The 22,507-nt window shown below is 35.6% G+C and overlaps 2 protein-coding genes across 4 annotated transcripts; one reads left to right on the top strand and one right to left on the bottom strand.

Annotated features, from left to right (window-relative positions):
* Positions 1 to 18,251: 18,251 nt before the first annotated feature.
* LOC133823732 (HVA22-like protein j) lies at positions 18,252 to 21,152 on the top strand. Of its 3 annotated transcripts, none has more exons than XM_062256580.1 (7): positions 18,252 to 18,667; positions 18,747 to 18,824; positions 18,950 to 19,048; positions 19,842 to 19,898; positions 20,000 to 20,063; positions 20,152 to 20,359; positions 20,741 to 20,921. In XM_062256580.1, the coding sequence occupies exons 2-7, from the start codon at positions 18,793 to 18,795 to the stop codon at positions 20,749 to 20,751; spliced, it is 471 nt and encodes a 156-aa protein (XP_062112564.1). In that variant the 5' UTR covers positions 18,252 to 18,667; positions 18,747 to 18,792; the 3' UTR covers positions 20,752 to 20,921. The 3 variants fall into 3 exon arrangements, with proteins under 3 accessions (XP_062112564.1, XP_062112563.1, XP_062112562.1); XM_062256579.1 differs by having other exon boundaries at positions 18,261 to 18,650; positions 20,152 to 20,367; positions 20,741 to 21,152; XM_062256578.1 differs by having other exon boundaries at positions 18,262 to 18,667; positions 20,152 to 20,367; positions 20,741 to 21,152.
* LOC133823733 (uncharacterized) lies at positions 21,059 to 21,933 on the bottom strand. Its single transcript, XM_062256581.1, has one exon. The coding sequence runs from the start codon at positions 21,755 to 21,757 to the stop codon at positions 21,230 to 21,232; it is 528 nt and encodes a 175-aa protein (XP_062112565.1). The 5' UTR covers positions 21,758 to 21,933; the 3' UTR covers positions 21,059 to 21,229.
* Positions 21,934 to 22,507: the final 574 nt, after the last annotated feature.

The following is a 22,507-nucleotide window of genomic DNA, read 5'->3' as shown; positions in this document are numbered from 1 at the left end:
ATAACACCTAGATGCACGTTTTTAACCAAAGATCTCGATTAACGAGTTAAGCATGGTTCAAATTTCACAGTAATTGTCTTGGGATAACCAGGGCATTACAACTTGGTATCAAAGCGTGCCAAGGTTTAGGGTTCCTGTAGACTGGCTTGGCATCTACACTCGTCACGAAAGTCAAGCTCGACTCATGGTTTGGTAACTATTTATGTGGTTATATATTTAACTGCTTAAGTATAATATAAATGCTTTACCTGTTTACATGAGACATCATGCTAAGATTGTGCCTTGAATACTGCACTATTAGCAAAGTACTAATATTGCCAGAGCATGCTTGATAGTATTGTTTATTGTGAACTATTATTTGATACATGTTAAATGCTAAATGCTATGATCATGTATCTATTTGTACATTTGTATAATTGTGGAATATGGTAATTATCTGCTTGTTCTTGGACCGTGAGGCGGCAAGAGGTTTAGTTATTACTACCTGACTGGCCGTATTGACTATTTCAGCAAGGTTCAAGTTGATAAGAATGAATCCAGGACAGACAGATTCATCAGCTGGCCAGGGTGATCAAGGCCAGAATAATAATCAGGGTCAGGAGAATGACCAAGGCTAGATTCCATAGCAAGCTCCTAAAAACTAGCAGCAATTATTCGATGACCTGCAGGCAACAGTATTGAGGCAAGGAGAAGAACTCCGCCTCCTGAGACAACAGCAGGTTCCTGCTGTAGCCAGTGTATCAGAGGCACCTCCTGTATCAGTGCCAGTAGCTGAGCAGCTGCCTGAGGTTAGTAATAAATGGGAGTCTCTCTATGAAAGGTTTAGGAAGCAGCAACCTCCAGTCTTTGAAGGCAGTGCAGATCCTGCTAAAGCTGAGCAGTGGATGGGCATGATTACCACCATCCTGGATTTCATGAGGGTGATTGGTAATGAGAGGGTGGCCTGTGCCCCATATATGTTTCGGGAGGATGCCCGAATTTGGTGGGAGATTATATCCCAGATAGAAACATCAATGCCCTGAGTTGGGAAGAGTTTCAAACTCTGTTTAATGAGAAGTACTATAACGATGCCATCAGGGCAGTAAAAGTTGAGGAATTTATTAGGTTACTTCAGGGGGAGTTTGTTAGTGATTGAGTATGCCCTGAAGTTTGATTGATTGGCAAATTTTTCCATGGAGTTGGTGCCCACTAATGGGACCAGGAGGGAGAGATTTCTCAAGGGCTACAGCCTAGATTAGCCCGAGATGTTTGCATTACCACTATGGCAGGGTTTACTACCTATACACAGGTGGTCAAGAAGGCACTCACAGCTGAGAGTGCAGAGAACAAGATCTGGCGAGATAATGCAGCCAGAAAGAAGTTCAGGAGAACAAGTTCTCCATTTTTGGGTTCTGGTAGGGGTGGAGGCCCCAATGATCAGAAGAGGAAGGTTCCTGACACCTTCCCAGCTCCAGGTCTTAACAGGCGACCCTGTGGTATTTCAATGGGCCGCCAGAGTGGTGGTGAGGCCTGGAAGTCTTATCCTGAATGCCCTAGATCTAAGAGGCGTCATTTGGGAGAGTGTAGGGCGAGGGCCTGCTTCTTATGTGTAGTAGTGGGCCATCTAAAAAAAGATTGCCCTAAGGCATGAATAGAAGAACCTAGGAAAGCGGGTAGCTCGGCCATAACTCGAGTGTTCCCATTGACACAAGCAGAAGCTGAGGCTTCTCCCTCAGTAGTTACAGGTTAGCTTCTTAGTGCTGGAACCCCTTATAATGTTTTGATTGACTCTGGTGCTACACATTCTTTTGTTGCTAGTAGAATTATTGATAGACTGTGTAAACCCTATGATTTTTATGCTGTGGGGTTTAGAACTTTATTACCCACTGGGGAGTTGGTAGTATCTAGGAGGTGGGTCAGATCTTTACCAATGACAGTGGAGGGTAGAGAGTTGTCAGTGGATTTGATAGAGTTAGTTATGACTGACTTCGACATGATTTTGGGTATGGACTGGTTAGTGAAGTATGGGGCAACCATTGATTGCAGAAGGAAGATGGTCACCTTTGAGCCTGAAGGTGAGGATCCTTTTGTGTTTGTTGGTACTATGCATGGACCTCGCATACCTATGATTTCTGTATTAAGGGCTAAAGATCTATTGCAAGGAGGTTGCATTGGATTCTTAGCCAGTGTAATTGATACCACTCAGGTCGTGCCAGTGAGACTAGAAGATACCAGACTAGTCTGTGAATTCCTGGATGTATGTGTCTAGGGCACCTTACAGAATGGCCCCAACTAAGTTGAAAGAATTGAAAGTACAGTTACAAGAACTATTGGATTTGGGTTTTATCAGACCTAGTTTCTCACCTTGGGGTGCGCCAGTTCTGTTTGTAAAGAAGAAAGATGGTTCTCTGAGGATGTGCATTGATTATAGAGAACTAAACAAGTTAACAATCAAGAACAAGTATCCTTTTCCAAGGATAGATGATATGTTCGATCAGTTGCAAGGTAAAAAAGTATTCTCAAAGATCAACCTTCATTCTGGTTATTATCAGTTAAGGGTCAAGGAGGGAGACATACCGAAGACTACTTTTCGTACCAGGTATGGGCATTATGAGTTCTTAGTCATGTCTTTTGGATTGACTAATGCCCCAACTGCTTTTATGGATCTGATGAACAGAGTGTTCAAGGATTATCTGGACCAATTTGTGATCGTCTTCATCGATGATATCCTGGTTTATTCTCAGTCAGAGAATGAGCAACATCTGAGGTTGGTTCTATAGAGACTGAGGGAACATAGACTGTTTGCAAAGTTCAAGAAATGTGAGTTCTGGTTATCTCAGGTATCTTTTCTTGAGCACATTGTCAGTAAGGAGGGAATTAAGGTAGATCCAGCAAAGATCGAGGCAGACAGAGATTGGCCAAGGCCAAAGAATGCTTTTGAGGTTAGAAGTTTCCTTGGATTGGAAGGTTATTATAGGCGTTTTGTGGAAGAGTTCTTAAAGATTTCTACTTCATTGACTGAGCTGACACGCAAGAATCAAAAGTTTGTGTGGTCAGACAAGTGTGAGAAAAACTTCCAGGAACTGAAGCAGAGATTGATTACAGCTCCGATTCTGAGTCTTCCAACAGATCAGGAGAAGTTTGTGATTTACTGCGATGCATCACATCAGGGTTTAGGTTGTGTCCTGATGCAGTCAGGGAAAGTAATTGCTTATGCCTCACATCAGCTGAAGTATGAAAAGAGATATCCCACTCATGATTTGGAGTTGGCGGATGTGGTCTTTGCTTTAAAGGTATGGAGGCATTATCTTTATGGGGAGAAGTGTGAGATCTATACAGACTACAAGAGCCTGAAATACTTCTTCACACAAAAATATTTGAATATGAGACAAAGGCGTTGGCTGGAGTTAGTTAAGGATTATGACTGTGAGATTTTGTATCATCCAGGAAAGGCCAACATGGTAGCTGATGCTTTAAGCTGGAAGGGACCGGGACAGATTGATAGTGCGAGGCTGATAGCCAGAGAGTTAGCAGATGATATGACCAGAGCTGGTATAGAGTTGGTGGTGGGCCAGTTGGCCAATATTACACTACAGTCTACACTCTTGGAGAGAATAAAGGAAGGTCAGTTGAGTGATCCACAACTGATCAAGATCAGAGAGGATATTTACACCTTACTCTTTGCATCTAGGCACTACGAAGATGTATTAGGATGTGAGATCGTTGTATTGGTGGCTGGGGATGAAGAGGGATGTAGTGGAATATATGGCTAAGTGCTTGACATGTCAATAGGTCAAGGCTGAGCATCAGAGGCTGGCAGGGTTATTGCAGCCTCTGGATATCCCAGAGTGGAAATGGGAGGACATCACGATGGATTTCGTGGTGGGGTTACCCAGGACTGTTGGTCAGCATGATTATATTTGGGGTATAGTGGATCGCTATACCAAGTCAGCTCACTTCTTGCCAGTGAGGACTACTTATACAGTTGACCAATATGTATATCTCTATGTGAGAGAGATTGTGCGCCTCCATGGAGCATAGAGGTCGATCGTGTCAGATAGGGACCCTACTTTTACTTCCAAGTTCTTGGGGAGTCTACAGAAGGCCATGGGAACACAATTGAAGTTCAGTACTGCTTATTATCCTCAGACAGATGGGCAACCCGAGACGACGATCCAGATACTGGAAGACATGCTGTGAGCATGTGTGCTGGACTTTGGTGGATCTTGGAGTAAGTATCTACCTTGGATAGAAATTTCCTACAACAACAGTTATCAGTCTACCATTGGAGTTGCGCCTTATGAGATGTTGTATGGTAGGAAGTTCAGATATCCCATTCATTGGGATGAGATAGGTGAAAGTAGATATTCGGCTCCTGAGGCAATTCAGAGGACCAGTGAGGCCATTGAGAAGATTAGAGCTCGGATGCTCGCTTCTCAAAGTAGACAGAAAAGTTATGCAGATCCCAAGCGTAGGAACGTGGAGTTCCAAGTGGGAGACTATGTCTTTCTTAGAGTCTCGCCATGGAAAGGGGTGAGAAGCTTTGAGAAGAAGGGCAAGCTAAGCCCTAGATTTGTAGGTCCATTTGAGATCCTAGAGAGGATTGGTCAGGTGGCTTACAGGTTGGCCTTACCTCCGGCATTGTCAGTCGTGCATAACGTGTTTCATGTTTCAGCTCTTCGGAGGTATGTATCTGATGTGACTCGTGTTTTGAGCTATGAAGATCTGGAGCTTGAGGTAGATCTCTCCTATGACAGGAACAGCAAGTCCAGATACTTGACAGGAAGGATAAGGTCGTTAGGAATAAGACGATACATTTGGTTAAGGTATTGTGGAGGAACAGCAAGGTCGAGGAAGCGACCTGGGTGCTGGAGTCAGATATGCGGAGTCGACATCCCGAGCTGTTCAAGTAAATTTCGAGGACGAAATTTCTGTAAGGAGGGGATAGTTGTAATGCCCCAAAATCCCTAATGAGGTTTAATGGTTGGATTAGTTGGCCGGGAGGGCCATAATTGATTTATTGTGCCATTAAATGATTACATGCATGTTTATGTGCATTATATTATAATATGATGTTAAATGCATGCATGTGGGTCCACATTTCATGACAGGGGTATTTTGATAATTTGGCCCGTTGAGGGCGTAATTGTATATTTGTATGCATGTCGGTGATCTATTGTTGAGGCCACATTATAATGTGGATTTGTTCGAGCCATTTGGCATGAGACGATCTTTGAGTGCAGATTAACGGTTTAGTCATAACGAGATTAAGTTCGAGGCTCGGGTGAGTCTCGGGGTAATTTGGTAATTAGATCGTTGCTGGAATTAAAGGGTAACGGGATATGAATTATTGGTATTTGAGAATATCGAGAATAACGGGAATTGTAAGGTGTTAATTATGATTAACGAAATAGGTGGAAAAGGACAGTTTTACCCTTGGGAGTCTTTAGAAACCTTTATTTGACCTAGGGGCAAAATTGTCTTTTCACCCCTAAGATATATATCAACCCTTTGGACTGTAGAAGCTTACCCAAAACAGAGCTTCCTCATCCCTTCTCATGATCATCGTCCTCCTCCTTCCTCCTTTGGAAATTTTGAATCCCAATTTGAAGAACCAAGCTAGGGAATCAAAGTTTGGAGCTTAGATCCTTAGTTCATCCATTGAAAATTACTCAAATCCAGCTTGAGGTAAGATTTCATCCATGAACTTTAGCTATACTCTGTTTTTCTAATTATTTTCAGTTGAGAAGTTTGAAGTGTTTAGTTGGGAATCAATGGAAGTTTTTGAGGAAGTTTACTTGGGTTTTGATGAGGTTGGGGTATAGATGAAGTTTTGGGGTTAAAGGGCATGAGTTGGGTGATGTTTGGGGCTGGTTTGAAGGCTTTGTTTTTAGGGGAAATCGCAGGGGAGGAAACCAAAAAAATATGGTCCTACAAGTGGCGCCCCAACGCCACTCCTGGTGCCTCAGCGCCACTCCTGGCGCCCCAACGCCACTCCTGGTGCCTCAGCGCCACTCCTGGCGCCCCAACGCTAGGCAGAGCAAGGAGATGGGTCTCTCTGACTTGGGGCAGCGCCCTAGAGCTACCAAGCAGTACCCCAGCGCTAGTCCACTTTCCAGCAAACCTACTTTTGGGGTTTAGGATGCTTTGGGGGCTCGGGGATTGGTTCCTTTACCCCGTTTGGGTGGATTGGAAGTCCTGAGAGTGAGGTTTTAGATTGTGAACCTTTTATTGATTTACTTTATTAATGGATTCCAATTGGTTATGACTAGGTGACCACTAAGGAACTAAAAGTCAGATCGTTCTCATGGGTCATTCTTTTACTAATTCTCGCTCGAACCCGAGGTAAGAAAACTGCACCCTACATATGACATGCGTGGTTATTATTGACGCATGTTGAGTGATTAAATGTGGACATTGATTGCATAATAAATGCTTAGCAAATCTTTCTTATTTGTGAATGGCACTGATTTACTAGTCAGAATCGGCAATGGTGTTAGATCCGTCTGTGAAGCTGTGACTTACTAGTCAAGTTCATCAACGGTACTGAGCACTGGTTGTGTGTTATTGACCTAAGAGTCAGGAGCGGCATAAGCGTCATGAACGCAGAGCCGATGAAAGATTAGATCTAATCGACATCTACATTGAATGAATCACTATGAGCATTAATCTCGGACCGACCCTAAGTTCGATGAAAACTAAAAGTGCTTGCCTAGTTCTATAACTAGTTACTCAGAGCCAGGGCCAGAAGGCCAGGTGACCCTATCATCACATGGCTAAGGGTGCGGAACCCACAGTTGTGATTCTATGGTCACTCGGTTGGTTTGCATTGGTGATTTTCTTATCAATCATTTATCATGCTTAAGCTAGTGACGTGATCACTTATTTGTAAAGGGAACAGAACCCACCTTAGTGACTTTTACAACTGTCACTCCTCTATTTAGGACTAAAAGTCATGGATGATTATTATGATCATTGTTTGATATTATATTCATGCAGTATTGAGTTTTCTTGTTGGGCTTTGGCTCATGGGTGCTATGTTGTGCAGGTAAAGGGAAAGAAAAGCTCACCCAGCCTTGAGTGGAGAGCTTACGTGGCGATGTGTACATATGTGGCCGCTTGACCACCACGGCCTATGAGTTTATCAGAGGGACTAGGGGTTAACCTTGTTTTTGCCGCTTAGGTCGACGGGTTGTAAATTTACACTGTAGTGATCGTTTTGAATTGTAAATAACTTGTAAACATTTTGTGGGCCCATGAACAGTTTTATGTTTTAATTAAAATATCTCATTTCCTTTTGATTGGTTTTCCACCTTAACCTACTTAATAACACCTAGATGCACGTTTTTAACCAAAGAACTCGATTAGCGAGTTAAGCATGGTTCAAAGTTCACAGTAATTTTCTTGGGGTAACTAGGGCATTACATTTATGCTTTCGAATCTTCAGATGGACATAAGTATTGGGATGTTTGCGATTGCAAAAGCTGCATAAAAATAGAATTAGACCTCCCAAAGCGACGTCCTAGATCAGGAAAACAACTTAAGCAACATGTAGATAAAGGAGAAAAAGAAATAGGGTTATTAGGCCAACCCTTTGGAAAGTTTGACTATATTGTCAAATATTATGCTCCCAAATACTTACCTGACTCTTCTCGAGAACCAACTGGATCGGACATTGAGCTTCCTCCGAAAAATTCCCAAGAGCCTCCACTTTCAGCTCCTCAACAGAACATTTTTCCATGCTACAAAAAAACAGCAAAATGGATGCGACATCATGGAGAAGCTTTTCCTGCTCAAAATCAGTTCCAACAAATTCCACAAGTATGTATGATGACTACTATTGATTATGAGTCAGATTTTCCTCCTCTCAAGAAATTTGATAGGCAAGACGACCAATACGGTTTCCCACCAACTAAAGGTTCAAAACCCCACAACTAGGAACGCAGATGGGTTTCTCAAAAAAGTATCTCCGACCAAAGAAGTTCTCAACTGGCAATCAGAAAATATGATTGCCCAAACCAATGTATTAAAGCAAGTCGAGTTACAAAATACTAGAATAGAGACAGCAGTAAAACAATCTCAGACTACTGTCATCAATCAACTCACTGCAAAAATCCAACAGACTCATGAAGAGCTTCTAGCCATCATTAAAGTAAACTTAGTCCCAATGCCAATATTCCTAGCGCAAGAACCCAAGATGAAGAGCCTAAAAAATCAATATGAATCCCTCAAGAATCAGTTCTGTCAGCAAGAACCAACAAAGGCCCCTTCAACTAGCTATTTGGGAACTTCATCCCCATTCGGGATAACTACGACGCCAGTCCCTTGAAAATTAGCTACAATACCAAAGATCTCCCAGCCTTTTCCTATTACTGGCTTTGTGCAAGAGGACTTTGTTGTACAACTAAGATGCATGCTTGATGAAAGTCAACAACAGAAGACAAAAAAGGGGAAGAAGAAATAGTCACCAAGTCAACCGACGGACGAACTTAAGAAACTTATGGTTCACCCAACCACAAATCCTCTGTCTCGAATGATTTGACATACAAGCACTCTCCACATAGCAGAAAAAGAAACGGACCCAGACGATCAAAGCTCTTCGGCTTATTCAGACAATTCTTCAGATGATTGGTCTGAAGAAATGAGTTCAACTTCTAATGATACTATACCTAGTGATCCTGAAATCTTATCCAATGAAAACTTATCCAATGATGACGATGGAGCATTTCAACACTTGATGGTTCAACCTGGTGAATCAAACTCAAAGATCGAACCAATTATAACAAGTGAAGACGAGTGGAAATGAATCAACAACACCACATGTTCCCTAAAGACGAAAGAGTAAAAGTTCAAACTTTCAAACTTTTACTTTAGATGACCTCCCTCTATCAAAATGGCGTGAAAGGTTCCAAGAGTTTCAGGCTTGGCTAAGCCTGGAATCACAAAGACCAGAAGCACAAACATGAATGGTTCTCCTCAACTTTATCTCCCATTTTACAGGTACCCTACAAGACTGGTGGACAAGTCTAGGCGATTATAGACAGATGACGTTTTACAACTTCCATGTCACCAGTGCCCTGACCTATTTGTATATTGAATTCTACGGATAGGATGCTCAAGTCACTGAAAGACTACTCACAGAATTCTACAAACTAAAATGTTATTCAATGGATAAGAGAGATTAGGAGAAGCACTACAAAAATATGACTTAACGGTTCTACCAAATAGGTGGAATTGATGAGCCAAATCTAAAACAAGCTTTCCTATCTTCCATACCAGAACCACTAGGAGAAGAGACCTTCAGACTTCTCTCGGGAACAGGAAGAACCCTAGCTACGATTGGAGAAATCTATCAGCTAGTTCAAAAGGCATTGGAAAAGATGTGCTCTCAGCACAAATTTATCCAAGAATTCACGAAACAATCCAAGAAGCTCTGAAATGTTTGCAGCCAAAAGGACCTGCGGATCAAATGTTCATCAGAATCAGCATGTTCTTGTCTTCCAGAAGAAAAGAAACACAACAAAAGTTTTAAAACCTTTAAATCCTCAAAGGAAAAGGGATGCCGGTCATTCAAATTCCTAAGGAGGAAGCGATCTTTTAGGAAGATGTTCGACAGATGATGTATCTGTGGAAACAAAGGACATTATGCCAAACAATGTCCCAAAGGGAAAACTTCAAAACTGATCTCCCACATTCAACAAACAACTGGCATATCTCTCAAAGAAAATGACCTAGAATCCATCTTCTCTACTGATGAAGAAATGAATCCATAGTCCCTCTATGCATTCAAACAACTCGAGACTTCAGATGAATTCTACCACATGGCAATCGATCAATACAATACAACCATCACTAGTCATCTCCATGCAGATCCTCTCTACAAAATATGCTCAGGCAGTCAAAGTAGCAGCCTTCTTTGATACTGGAGCATCATACACCATGATGAACCCTGATGTTCTCCCTCCAGAATATTGGAGAAAAGAAAAAAAAAATTCTTCCACGCTACAAACGGAAGCATTTTCTGTATAGAGCTCATCAGTAAACCAATTAAATTACAGTTCTTCCCATGATGCTCTATCATTCATAGAGTAATTGGCTCGAAATTACTAGGGAAAGATCTAATTATTGGTTTCGATGTCTACACAAAGAAAAGGGGTTTACGAATCCTTCCTGGTGGCCTTGGCTACAAACAACATTTTGCTCCATGGGAATTCATACCAAACTATTTTCTAATGTCTCTTGATCCATTTGCCAAGGTCAAACAAAGGCTCATAGAAAATTCCTGTGCTACAAGTCATGCCGAGTTCCTCCAAAAATGTGAACGCCCTCTATGGAAAAATCAACAGTTCTCGTTGGTTTACCATTCAAACTCAATGAAGACATTAACCCTACCAAGGCATGAACCCTAAGCATCAACAATGGCAAACGAGGAATGCGAAGAACTATAACATCAAGGATTGATTGAACCAACCACCTCTTCATGTGTATGCCATGCTTTCTACGTCAATAAGAGATCAAAACAGGCTCGGGGAAAATCAAGACTGGTCATCAATTACAAGCCCTTGAACGAATTTTTGATAGATGATAAATTCCCCCTATCAAACAAGAATTCATTATTTGCTATCCTGTCAAAGGCTCAAATGTTTTTTAAATTCGATCTAAATGCGGGATTTTGGCAATTGGCTATCAAATAAGAGGATAGGCCCAAAATGACCTTCTGCATTCCAAATCGCCACTATCAATGGACTGCCCTTCCTTTTGGTCTCAAAACAGCCCCATCACTGTTCCAAAAGGCCATGACCATAATCTACGACCCCATTCTAGATAATGCCCTGATCTACATTGATGATATATTGCTTTTCTCACAAGATGAACAAGCCCATCACAATCTACTAGCCCAATTCATCTCTCTCACAGAAGCCCATGGGATCATGTTATCCGAAGCCCATGGTTTGAACCTTTGGTTGGTGGGAAATCGTACCTTGGTCGTCTTGCCAATCAAATTTCTTCAGAGGAAAATCTGACTCATAATCATTAGTAGTCGTCATACATACTTGTGGAATTTGTTGGAACATATTTTGAGTAGGAAAAGCTTCTCCATAATGTCGCATCCATTTTGTTGTTTTTTTATCATGGCAAAATGTTCTGTTGATGAGCTGAAAGTGGAGGCTCTTGGGAATTTGTTGGAGGAAGCTCAATGTCCCATCCAGTTGGTCCTGGAGGAGAGTCAGGTAAGTCTTTGGGAGCAGAATATTTGACAATATAGTCAAACTTTCTAGAGGGTTAGCCTAACAACCCTATTCCTTTTTCTTCTTTATCTAGCTGTTGCTTAAGCCGTTTTCCTGAGCTAGGACGTCGCTTTGGGAGGTCTTCTTTTGTTTTAAGGAAGCTTTTGCAGTCGCAAACATCCCAATACTTATGTCCATCCGAAGATTTGAAAGCATAAAATAGGGCTGCCTAGAGAATCAAAGGATTGGATTTCCACATCAGTTGGTGTGACATAAGTCATCATGTACTGGGTGGTAAAGCAACTGAGAGCCTTTGTTTGAGTTTTGTCAAAGACTATTTCGATAGAGCCATCTTCTTTCTTGTGATAAGATGGTTCAGTAAGAGTTTGGATAAATTTTTGAGGTTGATGGAGCATCTCAAAGTTTGTTATCCATTAACTGGGCAAAATCTTCATAAGATCATCTATAGAGATTTGCCTTGGAATATGAGTGCATGTTGGAACTTGGGTAGAGCCTACCGAGACCAGTAATGCTTCTTCAACTGTTGACAAAGAAATATCCAAAGCATGATCTTGGAGTTTGTATGTCATCTGGTAGTGAAGAGTAGCTTCAATGGAAGTAAGATCTTCATCAATTCCAGCCAATTGGACTTCAACTTTGAAAGCATCAGTCAAGCGATTGTCTTTGAGAGACATATTAAAGTTAGGGAACAGTGTAGTTATTATTGTTCCTACATTTAATGTAGTCTCTATGGTTGCAATGCTTCCGTGGTGGTATTTCCTCATTCGGGTGTCGAGCAGACCCATTCGGCAGCCGATCGGAAGGCCCTTTCTGCCATGAAGGGAAATAACTAAGTGTATGGCACCAAAATGAATATGGGTGAATCCTTGTACAATCCACTTGGGAGTAAATTCAGGAGGGATTTGTAAAGTAACGAATTGGACCTCAGGAGAAGGTCTCAATTGACACTCGCTAAATTTAGAAGCTTGGATATATTCTTTTGGGGCTTTGTAGGATGGTTTGATGAGAGCTTTAATGGACCGGGAAAAATGAGTAATGGATTTTGGGAAAATTTGGTATGGGTTAATAAAAGGAAGGTTGTTATTGGTAATCTTGTTTTTTTTTTTTCAGGAACATATGATAGCTCATAAAGAAATTCAAGTTTATTAGTCGTGGACTTGCAAAAAGATGGAGAAGGAGTAAGTGACAAGGGCGATATTATAAGAGCACTAGTGTGACAGTCAGAATCCAGTGATCCGCAGAGGGAAAGACCGGGTAAAAAGCTGTGCAATCCCACATCGCCTGGGGAATGTCAAGTGTGATGATTCTAAGACTGTGTAGGTATGGGACTACACAGTTGAAGAGGGCTTAAATGGATTGACGGGTACTACATATGCCAACAAGATGCATATTCTTTTCGGTAGCCCATCACTTGAGAACTCCAATTTAAGTTTGCTTGACTTGGAGCAATCTTATGATGGGTGATCTCCTGGGAAGTTTTCCTAGGATGCGTCCGAGTGAGGACAAAGCACACTGGAAAGACTCGTGTTGGTTTGTAGGGTCAGTCGTCGTTCCAAGAAGCAACCATAGTGACGTGGGGCGTTACAACTAGAGCTTGTAGAACTTGTAGATGAGGTTTCGTTTGCCATGATCTGAAATAGAGATTCGTCGGTATGATAGGATGAAGTATGACTCTGATACCATTAAGGAACATATTTTAGGATAGGATATCTATTAAGATATCCCAAATATTAAGGAACATATTTAGGATACATATTGTTCCTTAATAAATATTTTATTAAGAATATATTTTTCCTTAATAAAATATTTAGGATAAAGGAACATATTAAGGAACATATGTAAAAAAATAAAAAAGCACAATCAAAGTACAAGTAACGTGCTTAATTTTATTTTGAAAATTTATTAATTATTTTTATTAATATTTAAATATATAGTAATATAACTACTAAATATTTATTTTACTGAAATTTTATAAAAATTAAGATTATGTATTATATATTACTATAATAATAATATTTATAATATTTAATTTTATATGAATATATATTATTATAATAATGATACTTTATAACATTTAAATTTATATTAATATTATTATATAATATAATTTATATATTATTATAATATAATAATTTATATTAATATAATTATTAAATATCTACTCTTCTATTAAATATTATTATAATAATAATATTTTATAATATTTAAATTTATATTAATATAATTAATAAATATTTATTCTACCATATTTTTTAATTTATTTTAAAAATATATTTTGTTAAATATTTATAATATTCTATTAAAGTTAACAACATTAAAATTAAAATAAAAAACTGTTAAATACTCATTTTTATATAAAAAAAAAATATGTATATATATACACATTTATATTCACGAAAACTCACACTGGAGTGGATTTTGCAACTATCTACTAAAGGCGATATGATGAAAAGCATTATGTTAAACTACTATAACTTTAGAACTAAGCATGATATTCATATAAATATAAATATATATATATATATATAAATTCCATATGAATCATGCCATGGATTTAAATAATTAAAACCTTTGAGTTAGGAAATATATATAGTGGTAAATTGGCTATCTGAATCTACAATGTAATTTCATTTTTGTGATACCCATATTATACAATAATGTTTTAGTTGTTGACCTAATGTAACAACTTCCTACAATGTATCCAATTTTAATAACTGCTATTCCTATATGATCACTTATAACATCTAGAAAACTTTGGTTCAACATGGATAGTTGGTTTAACACGTCCAACCTTTTATTTTTCTTCTAAAAAACTTATCTTCATCTAATTGTAAATTGACCATATATCATATATCTCAATTTGACATGGTCAACTGTGACCTTGATATAGGTGAAAAGGCAAAGAAGTTTACAAAGCTATAAAGTTGAAATTGTTGTTATTATCTATATAAAATAGGGAATTTACTCATTTGGTACTTTGTGATTATCATTTTAGTATTTTCTGTTTTCAATAATGCTCCTATAGTGCCTTATATTTTAAAAGCATACATATTTGATACCCTAAATTTGGATTTGATAGATAAAGATTATCAATGTGACCAAACTGTCATCAATTATATATAATTAAGTAATTAAATATAAATTTAGAATTTATATAATTGAGAGCATTTTGATTAAATTTATAAAATTTTATTAATTAATTTTGAGTTTATGGTACTAAATATGTACGATTTCAAAATACATAAGTACCAAATGAACATTATTGTAAATACAAAGTACCTAAATGATATTTTGCAAAAACACAGGGTAACAAATGGATACGTACCCTATAAAATATACATATATATGAAAAATCATGAAAATAAGTTAATTTGATATCTAATCTTAGCACAATTTTAATTATGAAATTTAAACATTTATAGTGTGAATTGCCGGTATTATTGGTATGAGTGGTTCTTTGATCACCGTATTATTATTATTATTATTATTATTATTATTATTATTATTATTATTATTATTATTTCACTCTCAAAATGTATTTTATAATTATTCTAGTTTACTTAGCTAGATCTAAAGTCTGATATTTCTAGCTATATATCATTTTCTTCTTTAACTTTCTATCATTTTTTTTAATTCTTTGTTCTTTCATAAATCTCTTCATTTTACATTCTCTATTATATTTTCTTTCTCTTGTTCTCTCTCCTCTTAAATCATAATATTATTTCTGATTGTTTATTTTATTATTCAAATTATTTTTGTTCCCCATATATATTTTTAGATTTGGAGGTGTGCAAAATCTATAAATAATAGATCAAACTGATGAATTCATTTTTTAACTTATGTTAAAATCTAATGTAACCGACTAATCCAATTACATATTTATACATATATAAAAGTAATACTTTATTTAATTAGATTTTACAAGGATTTATTTGTTGATGCACTAATGCCCTAATTATGTTATTTAATTAATGTTGAACTTGTATAGTTTAAAATTAATTAAGACTTATGATTATGGCGTACTTGTTTAATATTGAACTCATTAGGATTTATATTATTTAAGATATGTTGGATTTATTATTTACAGTTAGGTGTTGGCCTATTACAAATTTCAAATTTATTTATAGAATCTGTTGGTAAAATTTCATATTCAATTACTAATTGGATATGAGCAAAAGTTAATTATTCTAGTGTGTTCTATTTTTGAAAGTCATATAAATATATAGGGAGTTTCTTAAGTACAGACATCATTTCAGCCCGTGCCGTAGGAGAGTTTTTATACTTTTGATACTTAGAAAAATTATAACATAATTTTTTTGCATGATGACGTACATTATAGTTATAATTTTTAATAAATTTTGATAAATTTACAGTACTGCAATAAGAATTTAAATAGTATGTATTCCACGAGCATAAAAAAATCAAGCACGCGTGCAACTAAGTGTTTGAACACTAATTTTGACACCATAAATTATTCGGAATTTCTAAAAAATTGGATGGATGCCTGTTATAATTATAACGTACGCATCATGCAAAAAAATCGAGTTATAATTTCTCAAAATGTAAAAAATAAAAAAATACTCCGAGAGTAGGAGCAAAGGTGATGTCACTACTTAAGAAAATTCATAATATATATTTATATATTTGTACTAGATACAAACAACATGCAATGTACGTTTGCTTATTTTATTTATAGAACTGATTAATTATTTTTTATTAAATTTGTATCATTGTCATATAAATTTCAAATAAATAAACAATATTATATATAAAAGAATGACAACATATTAAATGAAAAATTAAATCAAAACATTAATTGTTTATGATTTTTTTTAGGGTTTATACTTTTTTAGACCATATGTTTTGTCTCATAAACATGTTTAGACCCTGTGTTTTGATAAATTATTTTTTAGACCTTGTGTTGTCTAAAATAGTTCAAATAGACCTCTAAACCCGATTTTGATCAAAGTTTTTTGAACTAAAATCACAAATAATCCATCAAACTAACAACTCAGAAAAAAAAATATAGTCATTTTGCCTAAGAACTGTGTTGTTATACTCAATTTTTTGTTCATCAAAATCAGGTTTATGGGTCTATTTGAACCATTTTATAAAGCACAAAGTTCAAAAAATAATTTGTCAAAATACAGGGTCCAAACAGGTAATGAATCAAAACACAGGGTCTAAAAATGTATAAACTATTTTTTTTAAATATATATATATATATAATATGATAACTTTTAAATATAAATGATAATTTTTTTTAATAAAAATTAAGATTATGTATTATATATTATTATTATAATGATATTTTATAATATTTAAATTTATATTAATATAAGTATTAAATGGTTGTATTAAATATTATTATAATAATAATATTTTATAATATTTGAATTTATATTAATATAATAAGTAAAAAATTAGGATTATATAATATTATCATAATAATATTTTATAACATTTAAATTTAAATTTATATTAATATAATTATTAAATGTTTATGTATATTATTATAATAATGATATTTTATAACATTTATGAATTTATATTAAGGTAATTATTATATATATAGTATTATATTAAATATTATTATACTAATGATATTTTATAATATTTACATTTATATTAATATAATTAATAAATATATAGTTTTAGTTAGTCTTAAAAATATATTTTGTTAAATATTTAAAATATTTTATTAAAATTAATAAATCAAATTGGGAAAACAAAAAATTTCTATTATCTACCCATTTTTGAGCGTGAATAATGGGGTAGAGTCGTAGGACTAGGATGTATAGTGTTGATATTTAAATTGTGAGATTAGGAGGGTTAGTTAGTTATACATGCATCGTGGGGCCTGGTTAGGCAAACATAATGGGTAGACCTTTTCAAGATATAGTTATTAACGATCTTTTAAATTAATTTTTTTTTTTAATAAAACAACATCAAACATAGGCTGTACTTGTATATAAACACTAATTTATTAAAAAAAAACGACATATAAATAAGTTGGCAAAATGCGGTATTTATTAGTTGTGTCGTGGATGTCCAAACCAGTTTTAATAAATTACTAAAAAAAAAACCAGTTCTAATAAATGACGGATTCAATGAAGATTAATTAGATGATGATTAATTAATTATTTAATTATCAATGTTTAGTTCGGCTTTTGTACTAGATGTGTTAATGTCAATAATGCCCCTCGATCAATTTGAAACATTTTTAATAAAGTATGGTATATGCTGCTCGTTAAAAGAGACACATATTATAAACTATGAATAATAAAAAGAAAAGAATAAGTTTTTACCTTAGAATTTGCTACTTTTTCCGTTCACTCCTTTATTAAATAATACCAGTCTTATTCCAAAATTAATTAAATAATTCAAATTTCAATTACATTATTATTATTATTGGCATTGTATACACTTTCCTTTCTTTAACTAATAAGACTATTTCAAATGGAATGGTAATTAACAAAACTATCTCTACTTATTATTTTATCAAAATGATGACATTAAACAGACCATGCTAACATTAATTTGACTAAGTTTATATATACGTATTTTATTAGTACATTATAATCTTTTGTATAGATTTTTCTAACCTTACTCTCTTTTTTTTTTACAAAATAAATAAAAATAAAAAATAGCACGTTCTATGATTAAAATCATAGTAAATTTCATTCACGAGTCATCATGATCCATCATCACCATTCACCACTAATCTTTTATAAACTCGTGATGTACTTTTAGGTCATTTCATTGATCACATTACAGTATTGTTCAGTTTGTACTTATGAAATTAATCAGCAGAAAATATTTATAAAATGTACAATTAATAAGAAAAATTCAAAATTCCATTCGGAAATATTAAGATGATGACGAGAACGTGGGTTTATATACATGAAATGACAAAAATGCCCTCAGGACAGAAAACTTTAACCGCCAAACGGTCAAGGGGTTCGTTTCTCCTTTGAAGAATCACAAGAAATGTCCAGACTCTCTCTCTCTATCTCTCTCTCTCTATATATATATATTTATTTCTTAGACTCTGTAAATTGCGTGCAAATTTATAAAAGAAGCGTCCACTGCAAGAAATCTCAAATCCCTCTCCTTTTTAATTTTCATTTTATTATTATTTTTTTAATTTTAAATAATATATAATGTAGAAGAAGAAGAATAGATAGGTAAGTTATTTGGTTAAGGCTTTGTGAGAATTGATCTCATTTCTTTTCTTCTCATCTTCGTTCACAGAATCGCGGCCCCTTCTTCCAAACGATTCATACCCATTTCTTCTAAAGAATCTCTCTTCTTCTTTCACCATTTTTTCTGCTTTCCTTTTTGGAAATTAAAAACAATATATTAATCTCAGTCTCTGGATTGGATTGAATTGAATCTCGCTTCTTCTTTTTCTTTATCTTGGTACGTCTTTGCAAAAGGTAAATGCGTTTTTTTGAATGTTAATGCTAGCTTTTCTGATGGGTTTGATTACTGAAACTATATATATGGAAATTGCAGCGATTATTTGGATTAGTGGTGAAGACTGAAAAGGAGATATTAAAGAATGTTGGGAGAGTTAATTTCCAGAATTCTTGTGTAAGTTCCTTCAATCTGTTCATTTTGTTTTTCTAGTCTTCATTTTATTCTCACTCCTAAATCTTCATCTACTGTTATACTTATCTTTTTTTTTCCTTTTTCTTTCTCTTTTTGGATTGGGTTAGAATGGTTTTTGGGTATGCGTACCCTGCGTTTGAGTGTTACAAAGTGGTGGAAAGGAATAGAGCCGAAAATGAAGAACTTCGATTTTGGTGTCAATATTGGTAAGAGCTTTTTCATCATTGTTGAATTGAATCTGAAAGACTTTTTTATTATTATGATTATTTTAATTCTTCTTAATAATTAGCCAAACACTGATTTTCATGGAATTTGTATTTGATTCTCTGCATTAGCTACGGATGATCAGCAGTCAAATTTTAAACAAATATAATAGATAAAAAGTAGATAAACAGCATAAGATTTGGTCAAATGTTTAGAGGAACTTGTACGATAAATTATACCAAAGTGGCCAATAGACATGGCATATTCTTAGGGAGTTGCACGTTAGCTATGAAATGAAATGAAATCAATTCAAATTTAGGCCCGTTGATTATATGTGAGAGATGGTGTAATTTTAGTTTTCATTGCTTATGAGTGCAAGCAATTAGATTAAGGGGTAAAAAGAAAGCTTTTTGAAATTGTCTTATTCATGGGTTTAAAATTTTAAGCAACTAGAAATGGGATTTCGGGATAAGTAGAGTGCATGAGAAAGCTTTTAGGAATTGTCTTCGTGATGGGTGCAAGCAATCTGGAATATAAATGTACAGTAATGAATCACTACTCAAATGGTCAATATGTATTTTAGATACAGCGACCGGCAGAAAATAGTAGAGATCCTTGTTTTATTTTTTTGGCACCATTGAAAAAACAAATGCATTAGCAATAGGTGTCACTATCTGTCATGTATCAACAAATGTATTTGCTAAACGACTTTAACGTATGTTTTGTGTCTGTATGGGTCAGAACTCGGAATTACCTTGTTTATCTAAATTTAAAATGTAACTGAATTTTTTTCAGGATCCTTGTAGCCATTCTATCAGTGCTAGAGAGAGTTGGGGACATATTCATTTCATGGTACATATCTTATATATTACTTTTAAATTTTCTTTCAATAAACTCTGCCTCTGTATACCTTGTTTGTTGGATATCTGATGCTGATGAACTTTTTTCTGAAGGTTACCCATGTATGGAGAGCTTAAGCTGGCCTTTTTCATCTATCTTTGGTATCCGAAGACCAAGGTAATAAATTAACAGATTTAATAGAGAGAAGGGATTTATAATGAGAGATTTTGGTAAGTATAATAATAAATGTATTTTTTTTATATAGGGTTCTGATTATGTCTACGATGCCATATTACGGCCTTATGTCACAAAGCATGAACTAGACATTGATCACAAGTTACTTGAGTGGAGAGCGAGGGCCTGGGATTTGGCTCTTTTCTACTGGAAAAACTGCACAGAACTGGGCCAGACAGCATTCTTTCAAGTCATACAATATGTGGCTTCTCAGTCAGGAAGGTTTAGCAGCCATAATGGTACTGAGGTAGATTTTACTTGTCATTGTCTGTTCTTTCTTTTATTCTCAACTAATCTCATTCATATTAGGTTAGATTAATTCTATATTCTATGGCATAGTACTAAGAGGTGGGAGACCAATATCTACCTGCCCACATCACATAATCCATTCACAGATTACTTTTGATAGTTTATAGTTCCCTGGTTAGGAGGACAGAATCACGAGATGGTTGAAAAAATTTCCTTTTCCACCCCATTCCATGCTCTTTTGCCAGTAATTATTAATAGTACCAAATTGTAACACAAATTGCTGACTAGGAAGTCTTAAGATAAACATTTTTGAACTTGTCATGCAATTAATTGTGTCTGAACCACTAAACAAAGTGATATGACCTTTGCAGAGAAACGATGACCAGCAAAACAGAACAACCGACCGTGCCACATCGGAGACAATGAAATCTAAGATTGTTCAACTTCAACCCCACAAAGAAACAGAGTATGTACATATTGCAGAAGCCTTCATGGCAGAACCTGCTGTTAAACAAGATGGTGGAGCAACTACTAACCCAGACGGCGGTCTCCTTAACCAAGCCCGCCAAAGGCTTAGGCGCTTCAAACCACTCATTTAGAATTGTAACACAAACACTTGTACAAAATCAACCAAGAACAAATAGATAATTGGGTTCGAATGTTCTTATTCACTCTACCCGGAAAAAAAATGTAGAAATTCATTTCTTTTTTATTTATTTATTTTTATTCCTGTAATATATGTTGATTTCCATTCTATTTAAAAACAAAAAATGGCTTCTTTTACTTATTTTCATTACAACTTGCAACCAAAGAAAGAAAAGCAAAACATAAACGTAATTAGAAATTATAGCGAGTCACCGTTATCTTGTCGCACGGACTCGAAGGGCAATGAGAATCCGATCAACGGCTCTAATCAGAGTAGGAACGACGAGTCGTTTGAAGAAGCCAAAACAAGCCGTGATGGGGTTGTGGACGGCGGAGAGCCTGACCCAGATACGGCCGAGGAAGTGGGACCCGTCGGAGCTGGGAGAGGAGGACATGGGCTGGAGGTAAGCCCATGCGGCCTGCTTCACGAGGCGGTTGCGGATAGAAATCTCGTAGCCGGAGGAAGCTGCCGTCGGCGAGTTGATTCCGACGGCGGAAGGGGAAAAGGGTAAGAGGTCTTTTAAAGAGGTATAAGGTTGGGAAGAAGAGTTCTTGAAGGGGAGGAGCTCGAAGTTCAGCGATGGCGGCGGATGAGAGGCGAAGCCATTTCGGTTTTGGATGGGAAAGCTCGAGCTGTGGCGAGACTTGGTGGGAAGAGAGAGCTTGGCTGGGATCACTGGAGTGGATATGGAGTTACGACGGCGGATATTCGATGCTGGTGCTAGCTCGGCGTAGCTGTCCATGGTGGTGTGATATTGTTTATTTAATTGTTTTAAGTTTAGAGAAGAGAGAAGGAGACGACGACAAAAAGCCAAGAAAGAAAAAAATTATGTGAATGCTCTTGGTTTTGGTTTGTCTTAGGCTTTCTTATTTTTTATTTTTCCTTGTTTTTCAATTATTATTATTATTATTTTTCTATTTTTTTCAATTACTATTATTTTTCTATTTTTGCTTTATATTTTTGGTTCAATGTTGTCTCTATCTCCCTATTTTGTTTTATTTATATATATAAATAATAAAAAGGCAATTATTCACGTGGATATGAAATGTACTACACATTTCAACGAAAGCTCCCATGTATCATTCTTTTCTATTTTTAATTGACCTATTTTTATTTTTTAAATAAATTTGACCTATTATTCAGTATGTTTATTATATGCATTTCAAAAGAAAAAGTATGTTTATTATAATTTGTATGCATATGCTTTAGGATATGTTTTGGTAAATGGGAAAGGAAGAGAAAGAAAATATACGAGGCAATAGTTGAGAAAAAAATAATGCAACCTTATTCGTTTGAAAATAAAGTGATTAAAATTATTAAATTAAGTTCTTTAAATTCAGTGCTTAGTACAATGGTGCTATATTATGGAGGAGTGTTTATATAAAGTATGAGAAATCTACGTGTTCTGCATTTGAATAAAAATTTCTTAGAAAAGCCAACACAAATGGAGCTGTGTGAAATAGATAAAGAACAATGTTATTGTTATGTTCAA

Source organism: Humulus lupulus, chromosome 3 (genome assembly GCF_963169125.1).
Source record: "Humulus lupulus chromosome 3, drHumLupu1.1, whole genome shotgun sequence".
Taxonomy (NCBI): Eukaryota; Viridiplantae; Streptophyta; class Magnoliopsida; order Rosales; family Cannabaceae; genus Humulus; species Humulus lupulus.
This window is presented reverse-complemented; position numbering and strand designations above follow the sequence as displayed.